Genomic DNA, 25803 nt, shown 5'->3' on the forward strand with positions numbered 1-25803 from the left:
GAGCTCGCCCCGCCCTCTCCACGCCGCGCTTCCAGGAAAAAAGACTACAAGTCCCAGAGGGCCGCTCGCGAGCTCCGCCACATGTTCTCCCCACTCGCCAATGGGCGGAAGCGCCGCGTGAACTGGTTCCCGCCCCCCGGGCGCGCCCGAGCCAATCGGAAGGGGCGGTGTGTGTGCGAGGGCAAGTGGGAAGGGGGACCCAGCTCAGGACAGGGAGGCCCTGCTTGCAGGTCCTGGGGTCCCGGTGGCGGCCCGAGCGCTCGGTGCGCAGGCAGCGGGCGGGTGGTCCCCACCCCCACCGGCGCGTGCGCGCCCGGCCCCTCCCTCCCCACCCTCCTCTGCTCCCGCGCGGCGGCGGCGGCGGTTCCTCTCCCCCTCCCCCCAGCCCTGGCTCCGGGGGACCCCGCGATGCCGGTCCGCACCGAGTGTCCCCCGCCGGCCGGTGCCTCGGCTGCCTCTGCGGCCTCTCTCATCCCGCCACCGCCTATCAACACCCAGCAGCCCGGCGTGGCCACCAGCTTGCTCTACAGCGGCTCCAAGTTCCGCGGCCACCAGAAAAGCAAGGGGAACTCATACGACGTAGAGGTGGTGCTGCAGGTGAGCGCCGGGCCGGGCCGGGCCGGGCGGCCCGGGGCCCGAGGGCCTCCTCGCGGCGCTCACGGGTGTCGCCCTCCCTGGGCTCCTCGAGCCCGCAGCCGCGGACCAGGCCCTCGCCTCCTGGGCCTCCTGCACCCGGCGCCTCCCACCCGGACCTGTCCAGCTGGTGCCTCGCACTCTCGAGCCCCAGCCCATACCTCCTTTCAGACCCCAGAGTCTGTGATGACTGAACCCCCGGCAGACCCCCGAACCTTGTCCTAGAGTTGAAGCCCTTGACCGGCTCTCCTGGGATCCGGAAGCCTCCCCTCCCCTTCCTTGACTGCCCTTCTGCTGGCCTGGGTCCTTCCTTCCCAAGACCCTACGACCAGCGAAGCCTTCCCGCCAGCCCTTCTCCGACCCCGAATTCTCCACTGGTTTCTTCAGACTCCGTGCCCTCCTCGGGATGGCTCATGTCATATCCTCCCAGATTTGAGACATATGCCTCCTATCCTCAGACCCTAGAACCTTTCTCCCTGCTGTTACGGAGTTGGAAGAGCCTATCAGCCCCTCGGGAAGTGGGAGTAACCTGAAGAAGACACTCCGTTGGCTAAGATTCCTCTCCCAGCCCCCCCCCCACCCCCCAGCCCATAGCTGATTTCCTCAGTCCCTGGTTTCCTGCAAACTGCTGTTAGGACCTTGCTTACCCTGGGGTGCCCAGGAATACCACCTTCTTCAGTCTCCTGCCTTGTGTTCCAGCCACTTCCCATTCCATCCTGGCCTCTCATCCTGATCTCCCTCCCCATAATCCATCTAGCTTACTGCTACCTCCCAAGAGACCTCTCTCTCAGTGTTAACTTTTATGTACAAGGCCACAGGGCTTCCACCTCAGATACCAATGTACTGGGAAATCTAACTCAGTTTTGTGTCATGTCCTCTCACCTCTCCTATTTGACCCAGATTTCTGTGTACCTGTCCCTGGAACCACACCTGCTCCACCCCTTTCCCATAGCTCAGCTCTCTCACAGTTGCACACTGGACACTTCTGCCCCAGCCCAAGGATATGGATGGTGGTGCAGATAGCCACTTATTTCCATTCCTTAAAAAAAACGGTTGCTCTGCTTTGACCCCCTAACCACCTGAGGGTGCCCTTTCACCCTCCCTTTGCTGGTTTTCCTGACCCTGCCTCCTAGGCTGTCCCCAACCTCCTCTCAACACCTCTTCGTTGAAAGCCCTGCCAGAGGCCCTGTATGCAGCCTCACTGCCCCTGTGTGAAGATGGGATGTGCAGTGTGCTTGTTCCTCTGCTGCCCTTTGCCTTTTCTAATTACATCTTTGTCTCTTGACCAAGTACTTCTCCCACCCAAAGACAACAAGAATGTCTTTTTTGTTCCTCCTGGGGCTTGAACTGGGGGCCTGGGCACTGTCCCTGAGCTCCTTTGCTCAAGGCAAGCACTCTATCACTTTGAGCCACAGTGCTACTTCCAGTTTTCTGGTGGTTAATTGGATTCTCAGACTTTCTTGCCTAGGCTGGCTTCAGGTCTCAGCCTTCTGAGTAGTTAGGATTACAGGCATGAGCCACTGGTGCCCGGTCAGCCTCTTTTCTTACTGATTTGTGGGAATTCGTTTTCTTTGATTTTCATATGAAAACTACATCTTCATGTTACTTTTATGTCCTACCTATAAACCTAAAGTTCTGGCATGAGCCAAGGTATGTTGAAAACTACTCTGGCAGGGATATTTATTTCTTGTAACTGTGCGTAGGACTGAAGATGGGGTCTGTTGGTAGAGCACTTGCCTACCATGCGCACCTAGCACCACAAGAAAGCAAAAATAACTGCCTAATGTGGTAATTTCTTTGTTGCTTAAAATGTAAGGCTTTCAGCTAATCATAAAATTCTAGAAGTGAGATTCCTGGTTAGTCATGTTTGGAATGGTCCTGAATTTGTGCCCTTATGGTGGTTTTTGAAGTGGCAGGGGACAACTGGCAGGGTAGCTAGGTGTCTGCTAGAAGTCTGCATTGGTTCCTGTAGCAACTGCTTCCTTCTGTTAATAGTGTGTTATTTCTGACCTTATGAGGTGCTAGTCTTCTTGTGACTCAGTGGAAGTAGTGATTGAGTTGGGGCACAGCTGGGCCATGTCAAGAAGCCATTGAGTAGGATGTGTGCTGGGGGGGAGGGTGTCATGGATGTAGCCCTGCATCTGGATTGGTGAGCTGCTCTTGTGGGGAGGGGGCGGTTGTCATGCTATGGAATGCAGCCCTACATCTGGATTGGTAAGCTGCTCTTGTGCATCACTGTCACCAGTCAGTGGCATGTGAATTGCTCCATCATCTGGTTTTTCAGCCAGGACTAGTTTCTTCCACTCCACCTTCATTTCTCTGTACATTTCTTTCCTGTCTTTCATCACTGTAGTCATCTTCTTTCTTACTTGTTTTTCTTTTCTCTTTCTTCCTAAGTACCTTATTGAGATATTACTAACATGCCACAGTTTACCTAGTCACCTTAGTAGTTTATAGTATATTCACAAAGCTGTGAGACCATCACTATAACTTAATTTCAGAACATCATCACTTCCCAAAATAAACCTTTATATCCTTTAGTCTTTCCTCTGATTTGCCTATTCTGGGCACTTCATATAAACAGAATTATACAGTATTTAGCCTTTTGTGACTGGCTGCTTTAACTTAGCATACTATTTTGATGGGTCATATCTTAGCATGGATCAACATTATTCCTTACTACTGTTGTATCATCCATCATAATGATTGTCCATGTGCAGATAGACAACATTTCATTTGTTCTTTTTTTTTTTGCCTGTTACAAATAATGCTACAACATTTTTTGCTTGTTTTTGAGACAAGGTTGTACTAGGTTTACTTGCTGGTTTTGAACTAGGCTGAAGTAATCTTTCTCCTCGGCCACCCAAGTGCTGGACTCCAGTCATGTACCACCATATTAGGCTCATGTAGAAGTTTTTATGTAGATATAGGTTTTCACTTTTCTTGAAGGGGTAGACAGGAGTGGGATGGTTGGTCATATGGTAACTATGTTTAAGAGTTTAGTGATTTTTAAGTGATTATTTTATGACTGTGGCAGCAGTATACAAAGGTTTCAACTTCCCCACATCTTCAGCAACACTGTAATATGTCTTTTTGGTATGGCCGTTGTAGTGGTGAGCAGTGGAATCTCATTATAGTCTTGGCTTGAACTTCCCAAAGGATGTTGTGCAGCATCTTTCTGGTTCTTTGTAAAGCACTTTCTGTTTTGATGTTCCAGTGTAAAGAATTCCCCAAATCTTTGTGGATTTGTGACTTTTCTCCTCCTCCCTCTTAAGTTGTCTACTCTTTTCTCCTTCTGCCATTCCAGAAGCCACCAATAGAATGAAACTGAGAACCCTGTGAAAATAGTATTTTAAAAGAGCAGTTGTTGGACACAGCTGTCCTGTGAGACCCTCTTGCTAAACATTTGCCCTGTTATCTTTCTCACTGAGATGCTGGCCCTCTCCTATGGTGAAAGCTGTATGTGTTGTGGGGTAATTTAAGTTCTTCAGTCATCATCAATGGGAGAGTGGGAGAGATACATGGTTGAATGAAAGCCAAACAGAAATTATGATTCTTGAGCATGTAGTAATCTATGCAAATGCAAGCCAACTTATAGTCCAATTTTTAATATTATCAAGTGTCCCTGCCACCTAATACACTCATTCCAGCAGCTGTGAAAACCCAAACAGTACTAAATTTAATGAGAATTGAATACAAATATATGACCTTTAATAAAAGTTCTTTGCTGAACCATGTTAGTGTAGATCAGCTGTTTTCAGTAATGTCCAGTGCCAAGGTCAACAGATGAAGGTATCTGAAATGGTTTGGCAGTTTTTGCATGGATTCCATTCCTCTGTCACCAGCTCTGAGCTGTACAGGTACTTTAGCTCATTTGCTTTGGTGCTGACATCATCTGGCTGACTAAGTTCATTACAGTTTTTAAGGACTGCCTGAGAATTTGATTTATGGCATAATTGGAAGTAGTTGAGTTCCCAAATGTGCTAAGTACCAGAAAACCTTTCTACTTTTTTTTTAACCATTCTTTTATTGCTTTGTAGTACCCTTTCTAGTTTTTGAAGTGAGACCTCACTTAACATGAAAATGTCCATGTGCTCCAGAAGTTACTGTACATTGTTTTGCTTTAATTCAGAGGTTAATAGGAATAGTTTCCCACTTCACAACAGTTGGACTCACTTTAAGTCATGAACTCTGAAATCCTGCCAGTTCAGGATGAGTCTGTAGATTTGCAAATGTCTGATTAGTGTGCTTTCAGCTCCAAGTAACCATGCTTGTTTTTTTTTGTTTTTTTCTTGGTCAGTTTTAGGGCTTGAACCTCAGGACCTGGGTGCTATCCCTGAGCAACTTTTTGCTCAAGGCTAGCCCTCTACCACTTGAACCACAGTGCCACTTCCAATTTTCTGGTGATTAATTGGAGATAGAAGTCTCATGGACTTTCCTGCCTGAGCAGGCTTCAAACCATGATCCTCTCATCTCAGCCTCCTGAGTAGCTAGGATATAGGTGGCCAAGTAATCATATTTTCCATTTCAAAATAGCTTACAGAGGGCTGGGAATGTGGCTTACTGGCACAGTGCTTGCCTAGCATGCATGAAGCCTTGGGTTTGATTCCTCAGTACCACATAAACAAAAAAAGCCAAAAGTGGCTCTTGGCTGGGGGGAAAAAAAAAAAAGCTTACAGAATGAATAAACTATTATCTCACCCTAAAAGGAGTTTGAAGGTGATGTGATCTGAGGTTAGTTAAGGGGTTCTTGATGGGCCCAATATTTTCCATCTTTCTGGGCTGCCCCTCTAGCATTCCCTGGCCTGTTTCTCCTGGTCTTTCACTGGTTATCTTGGGACTAGATGCATGTTGCAGATACTATCACCTCCAGAGGAAGAAAAAGAGCCACTTCTTCCTTACATGCTTCTTCAAAAGCCACTCATCTTCCAGGCATACCTAGGGAAAGATATTCTGGGTAGTATCTGATTGGCTAAAATAGGGTCACTCTTCCATAATTTGATGACTCACAAGGAGGTAGGCCCCATGATTGCTTAGGGTCTATTAGGGTTGACCTGGTCTTACAAATAAGGTAGGTACCAGAACAAAGTTAGGCCCTTCTGGGGTTGAAAGAGAATCTGGCTGTTGAATAGACATCTAACAGGATCTCAGCAACCAGTAATTGGTGGCCACTACACAGCTACTAAAGCTACTATACCTGTTATATTTATTTTCACTTCCTAGATTTTTTCATTAAGAAACAAACATCAGTGTATAGAAGGACCAAGCAGGCATTCATTGTCTAGTCAGACTTTTAGTTGACTTTTTGATTCATAACTAAAATTTATGCCACATAACTATTCCTAAGATGCTCTTCCTGAATATTTGGTTCATTGCATAAGAAAATAATGTAAGATGGTGCTTTAGTATAAATAAGAGGGAAGGAGTAGATTTCCTAGACAAGTGAACAGCAGTGAAATAGAAACAATAAAATAGAAGAAAATCAATCCTGGGATTAGGGATGATACCATGCACCAGTACACACTCTTATAGGTACGTGAGGTGTGTTGGAAACACATGGCTGAAGTGTAAGCAGACACATTGTTTCAGAAGGCACTTCAATCTCAGGGTGTCCAGCTGAAGGAAATCTAGAGGTCCTAGGATCCCTTTTGGGTAGGCACTGATCACCAGGCCTTCCTAACCCAGCCTGGCCCCAAAGGTTTTCCAAACCACCCCCTAGCATGTCCTGAGTTTATCCAGCCATTTTTTTTTTTTTTTTTTGTCGGTCATGGGGCTTGAACTCTGGGCCTGGGCGCTGTCCCTCAGCTCTTCAGCTCAAGGCAAGCGCTCTACCACTTGAGCTACAGCGCCACTTCCGGTTTTCTGGTGGTTTATTGGAGATAGGAGTCTCACTGTCTCTCCTGCCTGGGCTGGCTTTGAACCACGATCCTCAGATCTCAGCCTCCTGAGTAGCTAGGATTACAGGCGTGAGCCACCAGCGCCCGGCTATCCAGCCATTTTTAACATGTTGTATGTCCTCTCTTTACAGCATGTGGACACAGGAAACTCTTACCTTTGTGGGTATCTGAAGATTAAAGGCCTTACTGAGGTAAGCACTCATCACAGGACCCACGACTGGGACATGGATGGATGGCTTGCTCAGGAAGCCTCTTTGTGCTCAAGGCTACCGCTCTACCACTTCTGGCTTTTTCTCTTCATGTGGTACTGAGGAATCAAACCCAGGGCTTCATGCATGCTAGGCAAGCACTCTACCACTAAGCCACATTCCCAGCCATGAGTAGCAAGCTTTGAAGTTCTAAGTTCAACTCCTGCTGAAAAATTCCAACCCAGGAACCAGTAGAAAAAAAGAAGAAGAAGAAGAAAAAAAAAAAGACAAGGAGCATCCCTTCTTTTTCATTAGTAGGGAAACAGGAAGAGGAAAGAGGGGCCAGAACTGGACTGTGTGAGAGCCTGGGTGTGACTCTGCTCCAGAGTCCTGTAGCTTTTTATCAATTCTTATAGACTTGATGACCCAGCAAAACTGAGCTGTGTTGGACACAGCTGGATAACATTCTCACTCTGCCCCTTACTGGTTCTGTGACCTTTAATTTCTCTTATTTCAGTTTCCTCATATGTAAAATGAGAATGAGAAATCCCTGCCCTGCTTACTCAGTGATTTGTCTCAAGGGGAGGAACCCTGTTAGAGTAAATGGTAGAGAGATTGATTTGAATGTGGAATGTGGAAGGCCCCAGCCTCAGCCCTCTCCTCCTTTTCTATATTTGAAGCTCGGTTGAAGATTCCCTAGGAAGTTTATGGTGGAGACAAAATGCCATCTTCATCTCTAGAAATGGATCCAGTCAGGTAGGGGTAAAAAGTGATAGCATAGGATTCTAACTATTGGGTTTGTCAAAGGAGAAAAACGTTTGTCAAAATTTATTTAGCTCTTAAGGCAGCCACGTGCATTTGTTAATGGAGTACAGAACATATACTTTTACATGACAAGAAAAACAGCAAAATATATAACACACTGGAATGTTAACTTCACAAGAAAAACAAAATATATCACACACTGGAATAATAACGGTAACTCCAAAGCCAGTCATTTGGGTTGTAGGTAGCTATGCAAAAATGGTAGTGGAATTAAAAATCTGGAAAGAATGTAACAAGTGTGAGAGGCTGAGAATGCTTCCCCTGGAGCAAGCAACAGAGAGGCAGGCCCTCTGAGTTGGGAGTGCCTGCTGGGCTTCCTCACTGAGAGTGCAGGCATGACCTGCCACAAGGACTAGCCCACACGGACTCATCCCTCTTGGCAAGTCCATTTTCTATGTGTCAAGTGCCCTTGGAAGGCATACACCCTCCCCAGACATGGTCTGCTCCAGGTCCAGTAATAACTCCACTATAATGTCTCAGGACATTTAGTGAAAAGTCTTATATTACCTGGAATTTGTAGATCCTCCCCAGGCACAGGAAACTTGGAATTCTAAATAATTTCTAATAGCTTTATTGAGATTCTGGTCACATACTATACAATTCATCCATTTAAAGTGTACAGTTTGCTGCATGCCAGTGGCTCATGCCTATAATCCTAGCTACTCAAGAGGCTGATATCTGAGGAACTCAATTCAAACGGGGCCCAGGTAGGAAAGTCTATGAGACTCTTATCTCCAATTAACCACCAAAAAAAGTAAAAAATGGAGCTGTGGCTCAGGTGGTAGAGTACGAACCTCAGCAGAAAAAGGAACAGTGCCCATGCCCTGAGTTCAAACTCCAGAACCAGCATAAATAAATAAATTTATGCCAGGGGTCCATGGCTCATACTTGTAATCCTAGATACTCAGGAGGCTGAGATCTGACGATTGCAGTTTGAAGCCAGACTGGGCAAGAAAATCTGTGAGACTCTCACCTCCAGTTAAGCACCAGAAATGCTGGAAGTGGGGTGGTTTCAGTAATAGAGCACTATCCTTGAGCACAGCTCAAGGACATCACCAAGCCCTGAGTTCAAGCCCCAGGAATGGCACAAGAAATAAATTTAAAGTGTATGATTCATTCACTTTGAAGACATTCAGTGCTGTTTAGGTGTTTAATAACTTTAAAAAGTGTGTATCTTACATATGGTTGCCATAGATGATTTTAGCAAAATGCAGAAAACCATAATGAATATTTGAATGAATTTTCTATCTGTGCTAATTATTTTTGTTTACTTACATTGTTAAAGTGTCAAATGTATAATTTATTTAAACTATGTAAATATTTTGGGGCTTAGCATAGTAGTTGTCTTTGGGATGTATGCAATAGTAAAAATATAATTGGACATAATTGCCTCACATCAGCAAAGCCCAACTTTAGAGATTGTGTGCCATTTTAAAATCCCACAAATGTAGAGAATGGATATTAAACAGCATTCTCTTTGTATTCTGAGCTAGGCACTAGTAGGGAGAGAGACATTTTCCAAGCAGCTGTTGTATAGGAGCCTAGCTTTGGCCTGGATAGTGGTCAGATCCTGTACTCTTTAGAGATTTGAAAGGTCCAGTCCAGGTTGGAAGCTTGTGTGGAAGCAAGGAGACAAATCACACTTAACCAAACCCACAAGGGACTGATATATGAACCACAGTGCTATTTACAAAAATAAATACCTATCTATTGTAAAACTTCTCACTGACTTACTGACCAAGTGAAAGTTAATGCCTTCAGAAGATAGGACTGCATGGAAAGCCAGAGCAACCATAATGCACAGTTGTGGGTGAGCATGGAATCAGCAGCAAGAGCTTTGCATGACCTCAGTGGCTGGAGCCGATGTCTCCTTCTAATACCCCTCCTATTGGTGCGTTTTGTTCTTGGGCTCTGTAAATTATTTCCAATTTGGCTGTATAGTCAAGTACATGGGCTTCCTGCCTCTACCCTGAGAAATAGCTTGTCTAGGCTGACTTCTATACATATCAGATCTCCTTCACTAGGCATTTAATTCTGAGTTCGAAAATGTCTTGTCACCCCCAGATACTGACTAAAGTGTTGGAGAGAAATCAGGCCAGAATCATCCCTTAGGGAAATGACAGATTAAACCATAGGTACTTTATATATATTAGGACTCTTTTGTCATTTTATCCTTCTGACTCTGGTAGGACTCCTGAGAAAGATAATAAAGCTCAGTGATTAAAATCTCATGTCAGATACTTTTTCCCTTAGTAGGCCTTCCCAAAGACAGATTGTTTAGTTTGTGCCTTAGTGATGAGGTTTCTGGACTGGGGGTATGGTGGCTAATGCCTATAATCCTAGTACTCAGGAGGTAGAGATTGGGAAAATTGTAGTTTCAGGCCAACTTGGACAAAGAGTTTGCAAGACTATCTGAACCAATAAAAGCTGCTGGCCGGGCGCCGGTGGCTCACGCCTGTAATCCTAGCTACTCAGGAGGCTGAGATCTGAGAATCGCTGTTCAAAGCCAGCCCGGGCAGGAAAGACTGTAAGACTCCTATCTCCAATAAACCACTAGAAAACCGGAAGTGGCGCTGTAGCTCAAGTGGTAGAGTGCTCGCCTTGAGCTGAAGAGCTGAGGGACAGCGCCCAGGCCCAGAGTTCAAGCCCCATGACCGCCAAAAAAAAAAATAAAATAAAATAAAAAATAAAAGCTGCTGTATTAATGTATGCCTGTCATCCTAGCTACATAAGAAACATAAATAAGAGGAACCTGGTCCAAATTGGTCCCAAGAATAAATATAATGGTAAGACCCTGTTCAAAAAATAAAGAAATGGGCTGGGAAGGTGGCTCAGTGGTAGAGTGCTTGCTTTGCATGGATAAGGCCCTAGGTTTGATTCCTCAGCACCACATAAGCAGAAAAAGCTGGAAGAGCGCTAGCCTTAAGCTGAAGAGCTGAGTGACAGCATGTAGGCCCAGAGTTCAGGCCCTATGACTACCAACAACAACAACAATAATGATGATGATGATGATGAGGATGATGGTGATGATGATGAAAATAGCCGGGCACTGGTGGCTCACATCTATAATCCTAACTCTTCAGGAAACTGAGATCTGAAGATCATGGTTCAAAGCCAGCCTGGGCAGGAAAGTCCCTGAGACTCTTTTATCTCCAATAAACCACCAAAAAACAAAGTGGCACTATGGCTCAAGTGGTAGAGCTCTTGCCTTGAGCTGAATTGCTCAGGGACAGCACCCAGGCCCAGAGTTCAAGCCCTACAACGGACAAAAGAAGAAAGAAATAAAATGGCAAGAAAGAGAGGGAGGGAGGAAGGGAAGAAGGAAGCAAGTTAGGAAGTTAAACATAAAGGGCTCAAGGAATAACCAGAATGGTTAAGTGCCTGGCTAGCAAGCATGAGGTTCTGAGTTCAAAAACCAGTATTGCCCCCTACCCTACCCCCCGCAAATAAAAGATGATTTCCATTTGTGAAAATTTTCCCTCCCTCCCTTTCTTCCGTCCTGTCTGTCTGTCTGTCTTTCCATCTTTCTGTCTGGTGGTACTGGGAATTAAACTTAGCTTAATCCTTGTTAAACAACCACTCTACCACTCAAGTCACAACTCTAGCCCCTCTATAGTCCAGGGACACCAAGTCAGTAATCTACTGTGTTCAGTGTTCATACTGTTCAGTCCACCAAGCAAGCCCCTTGCTCACAGTTTAGATTTCTTTCTTTTTTTAATATATGGAATTTTTATTAGCATCAGTTAGTTGTATAATGAGCAGTTTAGGTTTATTTCTACAGCCCAGTGGCAAATCAGCTGAATCTAACTCTGGTTTTGATTATTTGCAATGTGATGGGAAAAAAGAATAAAATTGCTTCTTTCTGAAAGGTTAAAACGAGGGAATGGGGATTATATGTGGCTCAGTAGGAAAGTATATTTTTAGCAGACTTGAGGTCCTAACTTCAGTTCCCAAGTTTAAACAAATTTAAAATGCTCATTCAGAGTCTGGGGATGTAGCTCAATGGTAGAACAATTACTTAGCATGTATGATCCATCCAAAAAAATGTTTGTTCAATATCTTATTTGTCTCTTTTATAGGAGTATCCAACTCTTACAACCTTTTTTGAAGGAGAAATAATCAGCAAAAAACACCCTTTCTTAACTCGCAAGTGGGATGCAGATGAAGATGTTGATCGGAAGCACTGGGTAAGGTAGTGCTCTGCCTAGAATTTGATGCTAGCTGGAGAGCTGACAGAACTCAGGAGCCCTCACTGATAATAAGTGGAGGCTCTGCAGTGAGGGGCAACAGGTTCCTACACACAGGCTTTAGATTGTTCCATCCTCCTTCTAAAAAGTTCTTACATAGCACATTTGTGCCAGACATCAGTGGCTTATACTAATAATCCTAGGTACTGTGGAGGTTGAGATCTCGGGGATCTTGATTTGAAGCCAGTCCAGGAAGAACCATCTATGACACTCCATATCCAAAATGATCAGCAAAAGTCAGGGCTAGAGGCATGGCTCAAGTGGTAGAGCAATAACTAAGCAAGCAAACAAAACAAGCACAAGGCCTTGAGTTCAAACCACAGTATCAGAAGAAGAAAAAAATAGCACATGGTTATTTGACCATGCGCAACCTTCATGTTCCATATACACTTGGTATACCTGTCAGCGTCATCTATCTTTCCACTGTTTCTTTCCAGTTACCTCTACATGGAGAAACCTATGAAATACCAGTTGCCTCTGTTAGGGTTGACCCAAGATAGAGACATTCTTTGTGGAAACCCAGTGAAGTCAGAACCACATGGTTTCTTTTCACCCTGTCCTGTCCTAGTACATCTAGACACTATGGAAAAATCTCCTTTATAGCTGTTAAGTATGGAAGGTTCTCATTTCCCAGTAGTGAACACTTTAAGACAACCTAGAGTTATTGTCCTTGAGTCTTTTCTGTAGTTGTCATTCAAGTCTTATATCTTCAAAAATCTGTTTTCTCAAATATATGTTAATTTAAAAATAAAATAATTTAAAATATTTCTCCTATCAGAAGAGCCTTCAGTTTAGATAACCATAATGAGGATGAACTTTTGTTTAACGCAGAGGATGTCCAAGATACTTAACTTCTGTAAACCCACCAGAAATGGCTGGGGTAGTCAGTAAAGATTGTAGAACTTACTCTACTGGTCCTCAGGTCTGGCTCTCTAAACTATCCTCCTATTCCATATCACACCCAGCCTGTTGTGAGAATTCTAGTGAGGCCTTTGTAGGCCTCACTGTGGGTGATAGCTTTGCTTATTGATATCTTTAAATTGCTGAGCTGGAGGGGGCTGGGAAGGTGGCTCAGTGGTAGAGTGCTTGCCTTGCATGCATGAGGCCCTGGGTTCAATTCCTCAGCACCACATAAGCAGAAAAAAGCCAGAAGTGGTGCTGTGGCTCAAGTGGTAGAGTGCTAGCCTTGAGCTGAAGAGCTGAGGGACAGCACCCAGGCCCAGAGTTCAAGGCCCATCACTGGCAAAAAAAAAAAATAAATAAATTGCTGAGCTGGAGTTAAGTTTAAACTAGAGCCTTTTCAAACATTTTTCTGAAAGTCACACCTTTTTGACTGTAGTATGTGGATGCCAAAAGCTAAACAGTCATTCATGTTTTGATAATCTGAAGAAATGAGGAAGATTTAAGTGTCTGAAAGGTTGGGGCATACTGGTGGCAGCATCAGAGCTGAGAGCTCCTGTGTGCCCAGTACTGCACCCTGTTTGTCTGGTCCACCTTCACCTGTGGTATCATTTTTCCCATAGAGGCCTGCTGTTCAGCCTCAAAATTTCCTGTGAATGGGGCTGGGAAGATGGCTCGGTGGTAGAGTGCTTGCCTTGCCATGCATGAGGCCCTGGGTTTGATTCCTCAGCACTACATAAGCAAAAAGAAAAAAGCTGGAAGTGGCCCTGTGGCTCAAGTGGTAGAGCACTAGCCTTGAGCTGAAGAGCTGAGGGACAGCGCCCAGGCCCAGAGTTCAGGCCCTATAACCGGACCCCCCCCAAAAAAAAAATTTCCTGTGAGTGACAGTTGAAGTTGGTTTCATAGTCTTACCATCAAGTCAGGATTCTACATATTTAATCTACTTAGAATAAAAATAATTGCCTGAAATAACCCATGACTTAACATCTCTGTATCTTGACTTTTTAATTTTTTGATTAGTACAATACTTACTATACATTCATGAGGCATAATGTGATGTTTCAGTTCATATGTACATTATATAGTGATCTACTCAGGATGATTAGAATATATCACCTTAAGCTTTTATTGCGAGTTTTTTTTTATGTAAGATGCTTTCTTATTAAATTATTACATAATTATTTTAAAATTATTTGACAAGACAAAAAGTTATCTATAATGATAATACCTAAAGTTAAGCAACTATTAACCTTTCTGAATCTCTTGTGTATATCCAGTTGGCCTTTATATCTGCATTTTGTGTACTCATTTAACTTCATATGAAAAATCATAAAAAAATGATGTCCTTAACTCAACAACCAGCTTTTTTCTTGCTACTGTTCTTTACACAATACAATAAAACAACAATACACAAGGCAGTTACATTGTATTGGATGTTATAAATAACCTATAGAGGAAGTAGAAGAGTGGCTCGAGTGGTAGAGAGCACCAGCCTTAAGCAGAAAAGGCCAAACAAGAGTGCACAGCCCTCAGTTCAAACTCCATTACCAGCACCAAAAGATAGACAGACAGACAGACAGATAGATAACTTGAAGATGAGTTAAATGATGTGGTAAATATGCATAGAATATGCAAGTACTATGATGTTTTATATAAAGGACTTGAGCATTCAAGGACTTAGGTTTCTACAAGGATTCAGGAACCAATTCCCTGTAGATACTTAGGGATGACTACTTTTTTTTTATTTTTATTTTTTTGTCTTTTTACATTTTTACAAAAATAAGAGATCATAAGATACAATTTTTTTGCATCTTTTTTCCCACAATACTGAGGATTGAACCCAAGCCTGGCAAGTACAAGGCCACTTTTCCTCCCAGCTCTCCTTTTTTAATTTAGCTCTGTATTGCCGTGTCTTTAATTTCTACCTGAGCAGAATCCTGCTATGAGGCCAAAGGCGTAACTTTACCACATCCCTCTCCTCAGTGGGTGGACATGCTATATCTAAGTTTGTAGAACGTTATCCCCTATAGATTTACTTACAGAGACCTTCTCATTAACTGTTCCTAACTTTCATTCTTGTAATAACTGTGTTTGTTCCCATCCTCTAGCCTTTCCCTCAAGGCCATGTTCACTGGGCATTTGGTCCAGCAGTGCCTTACCTGGAGCCTAAGTGTCCGCCAGAAGTTTAGATGTGCATGCCCAGGTGTCAATATAGTCCCCTTCTCTATTACCCAATATTGGCCAACTTCATCAGGAGCCAAGAGTCCTGACACCAGCCCCTCCCTATGTAGATTAGTTATGAGACTTTTTTTTTCTTTTCCTTTTTTTTTTTTTTTTTTGCTTTCAGGGCAAGTTTCTGGCTTTTTATCAGTATGCAAAATCATTTAATTCAGATGACTTTGACTATGAAGAACTAAAGAATGGGGATTATGTCTTCATGAGGTGGAAGGTAAGGTCCTCAGCTGTCACCTGAGATCCATATGCTAGCACCTGTGGTGCACTCCCAATCCTGCCCTACTGAGGGAATATACCTTCCAACAAGGGCTCCCTGTGTCCTAGCTTGTCATGGTATGTCTTCATTGCAGGGTCATGATACACTTGTAAAAAGCAGGAGTGCCACAGCTCCAGCGCACACATGGGTGAGCTACTTGTATCCCAGCTGCTTCTCTGGTTTCACTGCTTAGTGGCTAACAGGTGCATTTCTGCCAGGTGGGCACCCATGATGCTTTAGTTTGCATCTTCTCCCCTTCCTTTCTCCCACCAAAGAGTCTCTCTGAGCTTTCAGGTTGAGTCATCCAACTGTTCTGTAGATTTTGAACTTAGTCATCATTGAACCCTATTCTCATTGGAGCTTAAATGCCATCTGAGTGACTGGTCTCTTCCACCACATCCTTTGCCCAGGGCCCTCTGCTCAGGAAATGAGGGACCGGGAATGGAATGTAGATTTTCCCCTCACCAGCCCTCAGTTCCATCTGGTGATGGGACTGGCTTTTGCTTGGGAGTCCTTTGTGTTCCTGCTCTGACAGCACTATACTTAAAGCTTCAGGATAGCAAAACCATGAAGCACACATTAAGTACCTTTGAAAACATGCACCTACTTCCAATTCCCAGTGCCAGATTTGTAGAGAAAAAGCTGTTTAATCATGAAGCCTTATGAGCTTTCATAGAACAAACCTGAAGCCCTCATTGCCATCTTTATATAGCTGATCATTTGGGGAAAGAGGCTATGACTACTTCAGTAGACAGTGCCAGGTGCAGAGAACAAAGACTGAGCCCTACCCTTCAACGGCTTGCCATCAGTAGGAAGCATGCCAACCAGACCTTTAAAGGAAGCATCTTTTCCTAACTTTTTTTGTGTCTGTGCCTATACTGGGGTTTGAACTCAGGGCTTCTCACTCTAGCTCAGCATTCTTGCTCATAGCTAGCACTTCTACTACTTGAGCCACACATCTCTAGTTTAGCATATTGCTGGTTAATTGAAGATGGTTTCTGTCTTGAGGATTTTCCTGCCCTAGCTGGCTTTGAACCATGATCCTCTAGGTCCAAGTCTCCTGAGTAGGATTATACATGTCAGCTACCAGCTTCTAACTTGTCCTAATTTAACATTTGTTTACCCGTGCTGGGGATGGAACCCAGCTTTGTGCTGTTAGGCAAGCTGTCAACCACTTAGCTAGACAACTCCCTGCCCCTCCCACCCCATCCTAAATTAGTTTCAGATAAGGTAGAATATCCTTAAAAAATTGGAGGTAGAGAAAACTGAGATGTAGCTTAGTGTTAAGAGCACACTTGTCTAACATGAGTTCTTTCACAGCATTAAAAAAAAAAACTTTTAAAGCAATGACATTTCTTGTCTAAAGAATTTCTCAGAGAAGTCAGGTGCCAGTAGCTCATGCTGGTAATCCTAGCTATTCAGGAAGCTGAGATCTGGAGGATTGCACTTTGAAGCCAGCCTGAGCAGAAAAGTCTACTAGACTCTATCTCTAAAATAACTAGCAATAAATAAATTAAATAACTAAATATCAGAACTGGAATCATGGCTCAAGTGGTAGAGTACCAGCAGAGCAAGCTGAGTGTGGGCTCCTGACTTCAAATCCTAGTACCAGCACATATACACACATAAAAGAACTTTCAGGGTGAAACTAGTGGGCTTCTGGCCAACTTAATCCCTGCTCTGACCCAGTGTCTCCAATGGAATGCAAATAAGGACATAGCCTTTCAAACCTTTGCTCATCTTTGTAACCTGCCTGGTCATGAGCGTTGCCATTCTGATTGTTTTGATGAGTTTTAAAACTGGAAGGGGATGTAACAGGGGCTCTTGGCAATCAGTCTTCTTTCAGAACAATCACACACTAACAGAAATAACTCATTGTTCTAGAGATTAAGACCCCAGAGCCCAGTGGTAGTTCCTAAGAACTGAAGCTAAAGCCTATTTTTTCCAGGCCATTCGGTCTGTGGTCTCATTGATAAGTAGACAGGTTGGCAGGTGGCTATCAGTAGATCTCGGGCCCATGATCCCTTCTCTGATTTGCTAATCCTCAGGAATGCATCTGCTACTTTAGCACATGAAATGCTCCAGTAGAACCATGGGTGCTATCCCAAAGTCAGACTGAGACCCACAATATTGCGGCAGACTACATAGTCATATTTTTATCAAGTGATCCTTAGAATCCCCTGATGCCAACCAGGAGGCCCCCTAGAGTGGTGTGTTATTGACAATCCTTCATCTGTGTGCAGGAGCAGTTCTTGGTCCCAGACCATACAATCAAAGACATCAGTGGTGCTTCCTTTGCCGGGTTCTATTACATCTGCTTTCAGAAGTCAGCAGCCTCCATAGAGGGCTACTACTATCATCGGAGTTCAGAATGGTAAGGACCTCAACAGCCAGGGCCACTACACATGCACACAACTGGAAGAGAATCTCTGGGCCTGTCTCTATAAGATTCCATGCTCAGTCTCTATTTAAATGGTTTCAACTCTCTATTTTAAAGGGTTTCAGTTTCTGTTATCCACAGAGCAAATGAAAATGAAGTATTTGGGTGAAGGAGGTAATTTCTAAATACTATTTTTTGTGTGTATGTGGTAGAACCTGGAGCCTTGTTCTATACTGAGCTACAACCATAAGCATTATTTTATTTTACTTTATTTTGTCGGTCATGGGGCTTGAACTCTGGGGCTGGGTGCTATCACTGAGCTCTTCAGCTTCAGGCAAGCACTCTACCAGCATTACTTTAGTTTCAGTAATGTCTAGTGTAATCTTCTTGGTTTTGTATTTATTCCTCACAAATTTAACAGTAACTGTAATTGATTTAATCATGTGGACAACGTAGTGTTTACGGTCAACTGCCATTTGGTCCTACATGTACTGGTTCCATCAGGTCTCAGTCTGATGGCCTAGGGGCCTTATGAATTGACTCTCCTGCTGTGCCTTCTCCAAGGTGAAGGACAAAAGTTTACATCCATGTTTGCTTGTAGCAGCTTTTGGGGGACACTTTCAACTCTTGCTGCCTGTGTTAAGCACCTAGCTCTACTTGGAGGGTGAAGCAATATAAAATCCAATTTCCCTTCTGAAGGTGGAACCCTTTGTTGGTTTTCCTTTTGTTCATTCTTTAGTGACTGTGAGTGACCCTACCCTAGATTAACTCAAATGCCTCATTTAGCATAAGACTGTCAGTAATTTTTGTTTTCAAGTGAGTTGTCATAATCCTTTTTTTTTTTTCTGGTGGTTATTAGGCTTGAACTCTGGGCCCTGGGTGCTGGTCCCTCAGCTCTTCAGCTCAAGGCTAGTGAGTGCTCTACCATTTGAGCCACAGCATCATTTCCAGTTTTCTGGTGGGTGATTGGAGGAGATAAGAGTCTCACGGACTGCTTAGGCTGGCTTTGAACTGTGATCCTCAGATCCTAGCCTCCTGAGTAGCTAGGCTTATAAGCATGAGCCACCAGCGCCCCAGCTCTTCATAATCCTTTCTGTTAAGTTTTGAGATATTATTTTCCTAAAATGCAGTTCCCTCACTTAAAGTGTAGAAGTAATGGTATTTATATATTAATAAAGTTAGGTGGGCTGGGAAGGTGGCTCAGTGGTAGAGCGCTTGCCTTGCATGCTTGAGGCCCTGGGTTCGATTCCTCAGCACCACATAAGCAAAAAAGAAAAAAGCTGGAAGTGGCGCTGTGACTCAAGTGGTAGAGCACTAGCCTTGGGCTGAATTGCTGAGGGACAGCGCCCAGGCCCAGAGTTCAGGTCCCATGACTGGACCCCCCCCCAAAAAAAAAGTTAGGTGGCTTTTGAGTTTAGAATTCTCTGTGTTTGTGTGTGTGTGTGTGTGTGTGTGTGTGTGTGTGTGTGTGTGTGTGTGCATGCCTGCATGCACGCGGATGTGCACGTGTGCATATGTGAGCATACATATGCACACATAGTGAGTAAATGCATGCTGAGGAAAGAACACAGGGCCTTGAACATAATAGGCAAGCACTCTGCCACTGATCCATACCCCCTGCTTAAAACGTTTTCACTCTCACCAGAGGAAACCCTACCTGCTTAGCTGTCATTTTCACCTCAACCCCTCCCTATCTTTTATATAAATATATAAAATCCTAAAATATTTAGCTTTGGCTCTGGAATCTTTCACTTGGTACAATATTTTGAAAGTTCATCCATGTTGTTTTATGTATCAAAACTTCATTTTTATTACCAAAGAATTCCCTATTGTATGTCTATTGCATGACAATATTTTGTCAATCCATTCACCATTTTTTTTGTGGTGGGGGGGTTGGTCATGGGGCTTGAACTCTGGGCCTGGGCACTGTCCCTCAGCTCTTAAGCTCAAGGCTAGCACTCTACCACTTGAGCCACAGTGTCACTTATGATGATTTTCTGAGTGGTTTATTGGAGATAAGAGTCTCAAGGACTTTCCTGCCTAGGCTGACTTTGAACTATAATCCTCAGATCTCAGCCTCCTAGTAGCTAGGATTACAGGCGTGAGCCACCAGCACCAGCTCTTCATTCACCATTTAAACAGCCATCTTTTGGCTGTTGTGACTTATGCTACTATTAATGTGGGTGGACAGCTTCTGAGCTCTGGCTTTCCATTCCTTTGGACATATACCTAGGATTGAAATTGCTGGGTCATACAGGAATTCTATATTTAACTTCCTGAGGAACTGCCAAAATTTCCACCGTGGCTGCTCCATTTTGCATTCTTATCAGCAACATATGAGGATTTCAGTTTCTTCAGATCCTCCCCAACACTTGTATCATGTCTTTATAATTATAGCTGCCAAGAGAGCATGAAGCAGCATCTCAGTGTAGTTTTGGTTTGTATATTCCTAGTGGTTAATGCATTTTTTTCTTTTTTTTAATTTTTATTTATTTTTTATTGTGAAAATACCGTACAGAGGGGTTACAATTACATGGGCAAGATAATGAGTACATTTCTTATCAAGCATTGTAGCCTCCTCCTTTGTTTCCCCTTCCCATCCCTTCCCATCCTCCCCCCGCATTTTTTTTCTTTTTCCTCATGCTAGACAAGCACTCTACCACTGAACTAACACCTTCAGCTTTTTATTTGATTATTTTTGGCAGTACTGGAGTTTAAACTCAGTGCTTTGTTCAGCTTGCTTGCTCTGCTAGCACTCTTACCACTTGAGCCACACCTACAGCCCTGATTGTATGTGTGTGTATACTGGTCCTGGGGCTTGAACTGAGGGTTTAGGTGCTGTCCCTAAGTTTTCGCTCAAGGCTAGCACTCTACCACTTGAGCTATAGCTCCACTTCTAGCTTTTTGGTGTTTAGTAGGAAGTAAGAGTCTCACAGACTTTGCTGTCAGGGATGACTGCAGACCTCAGTCTTCAGATCTTAGCCTCCTGAGTAGTTAAGATTACAGGCAGTGCCTGTCTCTTTCTTTTTTTAATTGGTTATGGGGAGGGGTCACTATTATATTCCCATATATGTTTACAATATATTCCAATCAATCTCACCCTCTCTATCACTGTTTGCTCCCCAAAACAATTTTAAGAGATTTCATTGTTCTTTTTTCATAGTTGCAATCTCCTTTAACCTTATTCATATTCTCTTTCTCTCTCTCTCTCTCTCTTCTCTCTCTCTCTCTCTCATACTTAGTTTGAACTCAGGCCTTATACTTGTTAGGCAGGTACTCTACCACTTGAACTGTGCTTCTAGGTCTTCATTGAGGATTTTCTAACACTCTTTGCTCAGCACCAACAAAATGACTACCTCCATCCTGTCTCTCCTCCCACTGCAGGTATCAGTCCCTCAACCTGACCCATGTTCCCGAACACAGTGCACCCATCTATGAGTTCCGGTGACAGCGGTTCAGAACAGCAGCCAAATAAAACTGACCTTGGCAACAAAGAGCTTTGCCACAAAAATTGTGTACCTGCCAGAACCAGGAGAGGTGTGTTCCTGTTTCGTCACAAGCAGACTCGCATCAGAAAGCATGAATGTTAACCCACAGAATCCAAGGAGCATGGCCGACCAGATCGGCAAGGCAGGCAGAGGGAGCTGTCGGCTCCCTTGCTCCTCCCTCTGTGGCAATGTGGTCATCATCTGTTTCTAAGCTACCTTAAACGCACTTTCCTTTCTGCACAGCTAACTTCTGCATCACTGAAATGCCGTCCTTCCTCGATCCACCTCCAGCCTAATGGAAGGTCAGCTCCCAGGTCTCCTCAGCCTTGGTGCTCAGTGGTCCCCATCCAGGCCCTGCTCCTCCCCCAGTTGCTTGTCCAGTAGCCCCAGAAAAGGCAGAGCCCCAGCACCTCTGTGCCCGAGCTCTGCGAGGAGTTGGCCAGCCCCAGCATCTGCCGCCAATGAAATGAGGCGGGACCCTGCTGGACCTCATCGGTCTTTGGTTCTGATTCCAGGGATGCTTCGTGGGGTCAGTGGCGCTGCTAAGCCCTGAACTGTAAGCAGCGTGAAGCTAACATGTGGCTGTCAGGTTCCTGGGCCTGCCTTCGGGGATCACTATATGTAAGGCTTCCAGATCCCTGGCAGGAACACATCCCAAACCTGCTTACTCAGTAAGTTTGCTCCAAACTTTTGAACAAGAGGGCAATACAAAACTTAAAAATAAGAGTTTTTTATGACAAAATTATTTTTATGGTCCCTTTAAATGAGGACCCTATGGCAAATGCACAATTATTCAGAATTACATTTTATCGTTTTCACATTGAAAACAGCAAATGTTGACTTAGTAATTTTTATATCTATATGTATATGTATATTTAATCAACCAGCAGTTTTAAAACAAGTCATCTTGGTACAGAAGTTTTGCAGCACCGCATAAATTATAGTGCTAAACACAGGAACTGTTTTGGGGGCCAGTTTAGCGTTTGTACCTCCTCCTTTTGCTACTCAAAACAGCAGTGCTTCATGGCAACCTTTTCCATGAGGCAGAAGGGGTCTTTGTTCTGAGAAATAATGACTCTGAAATGTTGGGATGAGGGGTGAACATGCTCCGATAACTAGAGGCTCATGTGCCAAAGTGTGTGTGTCTGCGTGCGTGTGTGTTTTGTTTTTGTTTTTCTAAATGTTTAAAAAAGCTAAAATGGGTTGGTATCAGTTTTAGCCCACAGAGATGGGCAAGGTTGTGGGAGTGGGAATTTGACTTTTTTTTTTTTTTGGTGGTTTACAAGGCTTAGTCCGAACATAAAAGGAAAAGCTTTAAAAAAAAAAAAAAAATCTAGCATCAGGGCTAGAGGTGTAGCTCAGTGGTAGAGTGCTTGCCTAGCATACTCAAACTCAAAACCCTGGGTTCAAGCCCCAGCACCACACACACACAAAAGGAAAAAAAAAAAAAAAGGAAGGATGATAGCATTGCAGGTTGCACATCCATGGGCCACATAGAGAAAGCCCTCCAGGAGGATGGGTGCTGGGGAATGTTTTCTATTCTTAAGTGACTTTCTTTTTAATGACATGTACTGTATGTTACTGAGACTGAATGTTAAGGGAAGCCTTAAAGGAGCAGAATTTGGGGAAGTAGCCATGAGCACTTGTGACATCCAGAATTTATAGTCCCAAGACAGCAAAGGTGCAACCCAGCCATGCTGTAAGGTCAGAGCCTAGGAATCCTAAAAAGTGCCCCAGTGACTGGTGGAAAAATAACACATCCATTCCTAGAACTGAATCAAAAAAGTCAAGCTGGTGTAGGGGTGTGGACCTGTAGTCCAGCTGCTCTGGAGGCTGAGGCAGGAGTGTTGCCTGAACCCATCTCTAAACTAACCACCAACTTCCAGCTAGATATCAGATGAGTGGCTCTGCTCAGACCCACCTTATTCACACTCATGAGATGTCAGCTAACCATTCTGTTAGGCTGGGGGATATCACTAAAGAGCAAAGGAGGCCATGGCTGTGCCAGCTTTCCTCATGCAGCATATAAACCCTCTGTGTTTGCAAAATGCCTTAGTGATGGCAGGCCTACTTGGAACAGCGTATTGAGGTTTGTGTGCATGGTTCTGCGTGGCACATCAGTGAGCTAGAAGGGACACTAACAGATGCAACAGAGACCAGGCAGGCCAGGTTCTGTCCTAGGGATTTTCACGTTTTTCCTTTCATAGCTACGTAATGAAGTGCGCAGGTGTTTGGAAAAATGAAGTGATACCTTTCCCAGACCTTCCAGACACCTCTGAAGATTTGTTGGCTTAGAAGTCTGCCCATAAGCCCCGGGGGTGAGACTGAGCACTTCTCATAGTCACTCCCGAATGATCGAAATCAACTTCTTTTTCTTTTGTCCCTGAAGGACTTGGGGAATTCTCTCCACCTGTAGATCTTTCCTAACCTCAACAGTTTACATGCCTCTGATACTATGTGCAATATTTCTGGTTGACATTTGTATCCATTATTAAGAGATTAGTGCAGATCGCAGGTTTCCTACTGTCTTCCTCCACCCCAAACAAGCCTGCCATGAGGCAGGATCCTAGGGATTTGGCTGTTGTTTCCCCACTGCTCAGAGGCTTCCACTCCACTGTCCCTAGCCGCCTCCTACCCGTCCCTTTAAAAGTTCTATAGAGTTTCAGCTGCAGTCCAAAAGTAACTAAGACAATGCCTAATTTCAAGGACAAAGTCAATCTGCTGGTTCCGTTGGCTATGTTGAAATCACAAACTCCAAGGGTGGCAAGGGGGTCTTTCAATGGTCTGCTTTCAAAAGCAGGGAATTTATATTCTCTAAGGCCTTGAATTGATTTTTTTTTCCTCACAAAATAGTCTGATAAGCTAATTTTTAAAAAAGAAATGCCATTAAGTATGTTGTATTGTGGTTTAAAATGACTAACGAGTTCTGGAAAGAAAAATATTTGATTTTGAATCTTAAATGTTCTTAAAATTAGATTTGAATGAGCGCAAAATATGAATATTTTGTTTCTTTATGGAGGACATGTGGAAAGGGTTTGAGGGTTTGGGATGGGAGAAGTATTTTGCAGAGCTATCAATGTCCAAATAATTTTTAAAAAATAATAAAGGTATTTAAGCAGTGTGTGTCCAATTTCTAAATCAGAACAGTCCTGTTAGTAGAAACCAGTTCCTTTCTGGCCCTGGAGATGCACAGTTCTGCCAGGCTGGCAAGAGACGCATATGAGCCAAAGCATTCATATGGCCACAGCCAAGGCCCTCCCTGGACTACTCTCCTTTTCATTCTGGAGGTTTCTGGCCAACCACTCTACACCTTTGTTTGATCTCCATTCTGTTCAATTATAGATCTCCTTAGGAACATGGAAGTGCTTCGTCTTTAGTCCTGTGTGTGAGATTCCCACCACTCACACAGGAAGTATGCACATTAAGCTATCATCTGCTGCCTGTCACGGCCTGCTGTCCAGACAAGTCAAATCAGGCATGCATGTGAGCTGCCTTTGCCACTGTGACCATTATCCTCTGGGAATGTGAGAGCCCCAAAGCACTGGCAGCACCCTGAAGCTGGGTGTGGATGGAAGGCCCTGGCCTTTAATTTCTGAGGTCCATGACTCCACAATTACCACCAGGTTAGGCAGCACCTAGGGATACAGCCAGAAACAGTTGAATTCTGAGGAAATGTTTTAAGTGCTGAGGAGGTTTAAATTCTAAGCTGGTTGAAATACTAAAGGAATTGACATCAATGACAGTTCACTTGTGTGTATAAAGTATCAATTCTATTATTTGAACTAATAAGCTTTTTTTTTTTCTTACTGTGAGACAGGATGTTTACCAGCATGTTCACAGCCGGGCACTGGTGGCTCATACTTGTAATCCTAGCTAATCATAAAGCTGAGATCTTAGGATTGCTGCTCAAAGCTAGCCTGAGCAGAAAAGTCCTCAAGAGACCCTTATCTCCAATTTACTACTAAAAAAAAAACAACAACAAAAAACAAAATAGCACTGTGGTTCAAAGTGGTAGAGGGCTAGCCTTGAGCAAAAGAAGCTCAGAGACAGTGCACAGGCTCTGAGTTCAAGCACCAAGACTGGCAAAAAAAGAAAAAAATAGGACTCACAACTCTGACCCACTGCGTCAGTGATGATTATGAGTCCAGGCTCGAGCTTCCAATAAATGGCACTCGTGTACTTGCACCGGAAAAAAAGAAAAAAAATAATTTATAAACACCTATATACCTTCTCCTAGAGTCAACAATCAATAGCATACTTCTAATTTACTTTCACTGCTTTTGCTAAATATTTTGAGCTCTGTGAGAATAAGATACAGACATGACTTTTCAACCTTGTTGTAGACTGTCTTTTCCCATCGCCACATTCATATGTTGAAGCCCTGCCCTGGAGTTGGAGGCCTGGAGTAGTGATTAGAGTAACATGAGTTGAAGAGGGTGCTTCTCATGATAGTTGAGTACCCCAATAAAAAGAAACACTAAAGAGCTTACTCTTTGTTCCAAGCAAGACCACATGAGGCCACAGCAAGAAAGCAACTGTCACCAGAAATGGAACATGCTGATCTTGGACTTCCAGTGTCCAGAGCTATAAGAAAATGTGTTATTTAAGCCACTGTCTCTGGTGCGGTTTTTTTTTTTTTTTGCTTGTTTTTGTTTTTGACAGTTAGGGGACTTGAACTCTGGGCCCAAGCACTGTACCTCAGCTCTTCAGCTAAGCTCAAGGCTAGCACTCTACCACTTGAGCCACAGTGCCAC

At 43.9% G+C, this 25803-nt stretch overlaps 1 protein-coding gene across 2 annotated transcripts; it reads left to right on the plus strand.

The window, feature by feature from the left end:
• The first annotated feature begins 224 nt into the window (after positions 1–224).
• Gid4 (GID complex subunit 4 homolog) lies at positions 225–22433 on the plus strand. 2 transcript variants are annotated; one of them, XM_042674043.1, is made up of 6 exons: positions 225–597; positions 6662–6721; positions 11623–11730; positions 15038–15139; positions 17425–17555; positions 20946–22433. In XM_042674043.1, exons 1-6 carry the CDS (start codon positions 409–411, stop codon positions 21007–21009), a joined length of 654 nt encoding a protein of 217 aa, XP_042529977.1. In that variant the 5' UTR covers positions 225–408; the 3' UTR covers positions 21010–22433. The 2 variants fall into 2 exon arrangements, with proteins under 2 accessions (XP_042529977.1, XP_042529978.1); XM_042674044.1 differs by lacking the exon at positions 15038–15139.
• The last annotated feature ends 3370 nt before the right edge of the window (positions 22434–25803 follow it).

The sequence above is a fragment of the Dipodomys spectabilis genome, unplaced genomic scaffold, assembly GCF_019054845.1.
Source record: "Dipodomys spectabilis isolate Male_0828 unplaced genomic scaffold, ASM1905484v1 ptg000018l, whole genome shotgun sequence".
Classification (NCBI taxonomy): domain Eukaryota; kingdom Metazoa; phylum Chordata; class Mammalia; order Rodentia; family Heteromyidae; genus Dipodomys; species Dipodomys spectabilis.

Coding starts and splice junctions, on each gene's coding strand:
- Gid4 (XM_042674043.1), top strand. CDS start 409: ATGCCGGTCCGCACCGAGTGTCCCCCGCCGGCCGGTGCCTCGGCTGCC. Junction 11,731..15,037: donor ATGTTGATCGGAAGCACTGG/GTAAGGTAGTGC, acceptor TTTTGCTTTCAG/GGCAAGTTTCTGGCTTTTTA. Junction 17,556..20,945: donor TATCATCGGAGTTCAGAATG/GTAAGGACCTCA, acceptor CTCCCACTGCAG/GTATCAGTCCCTCAACCTGA.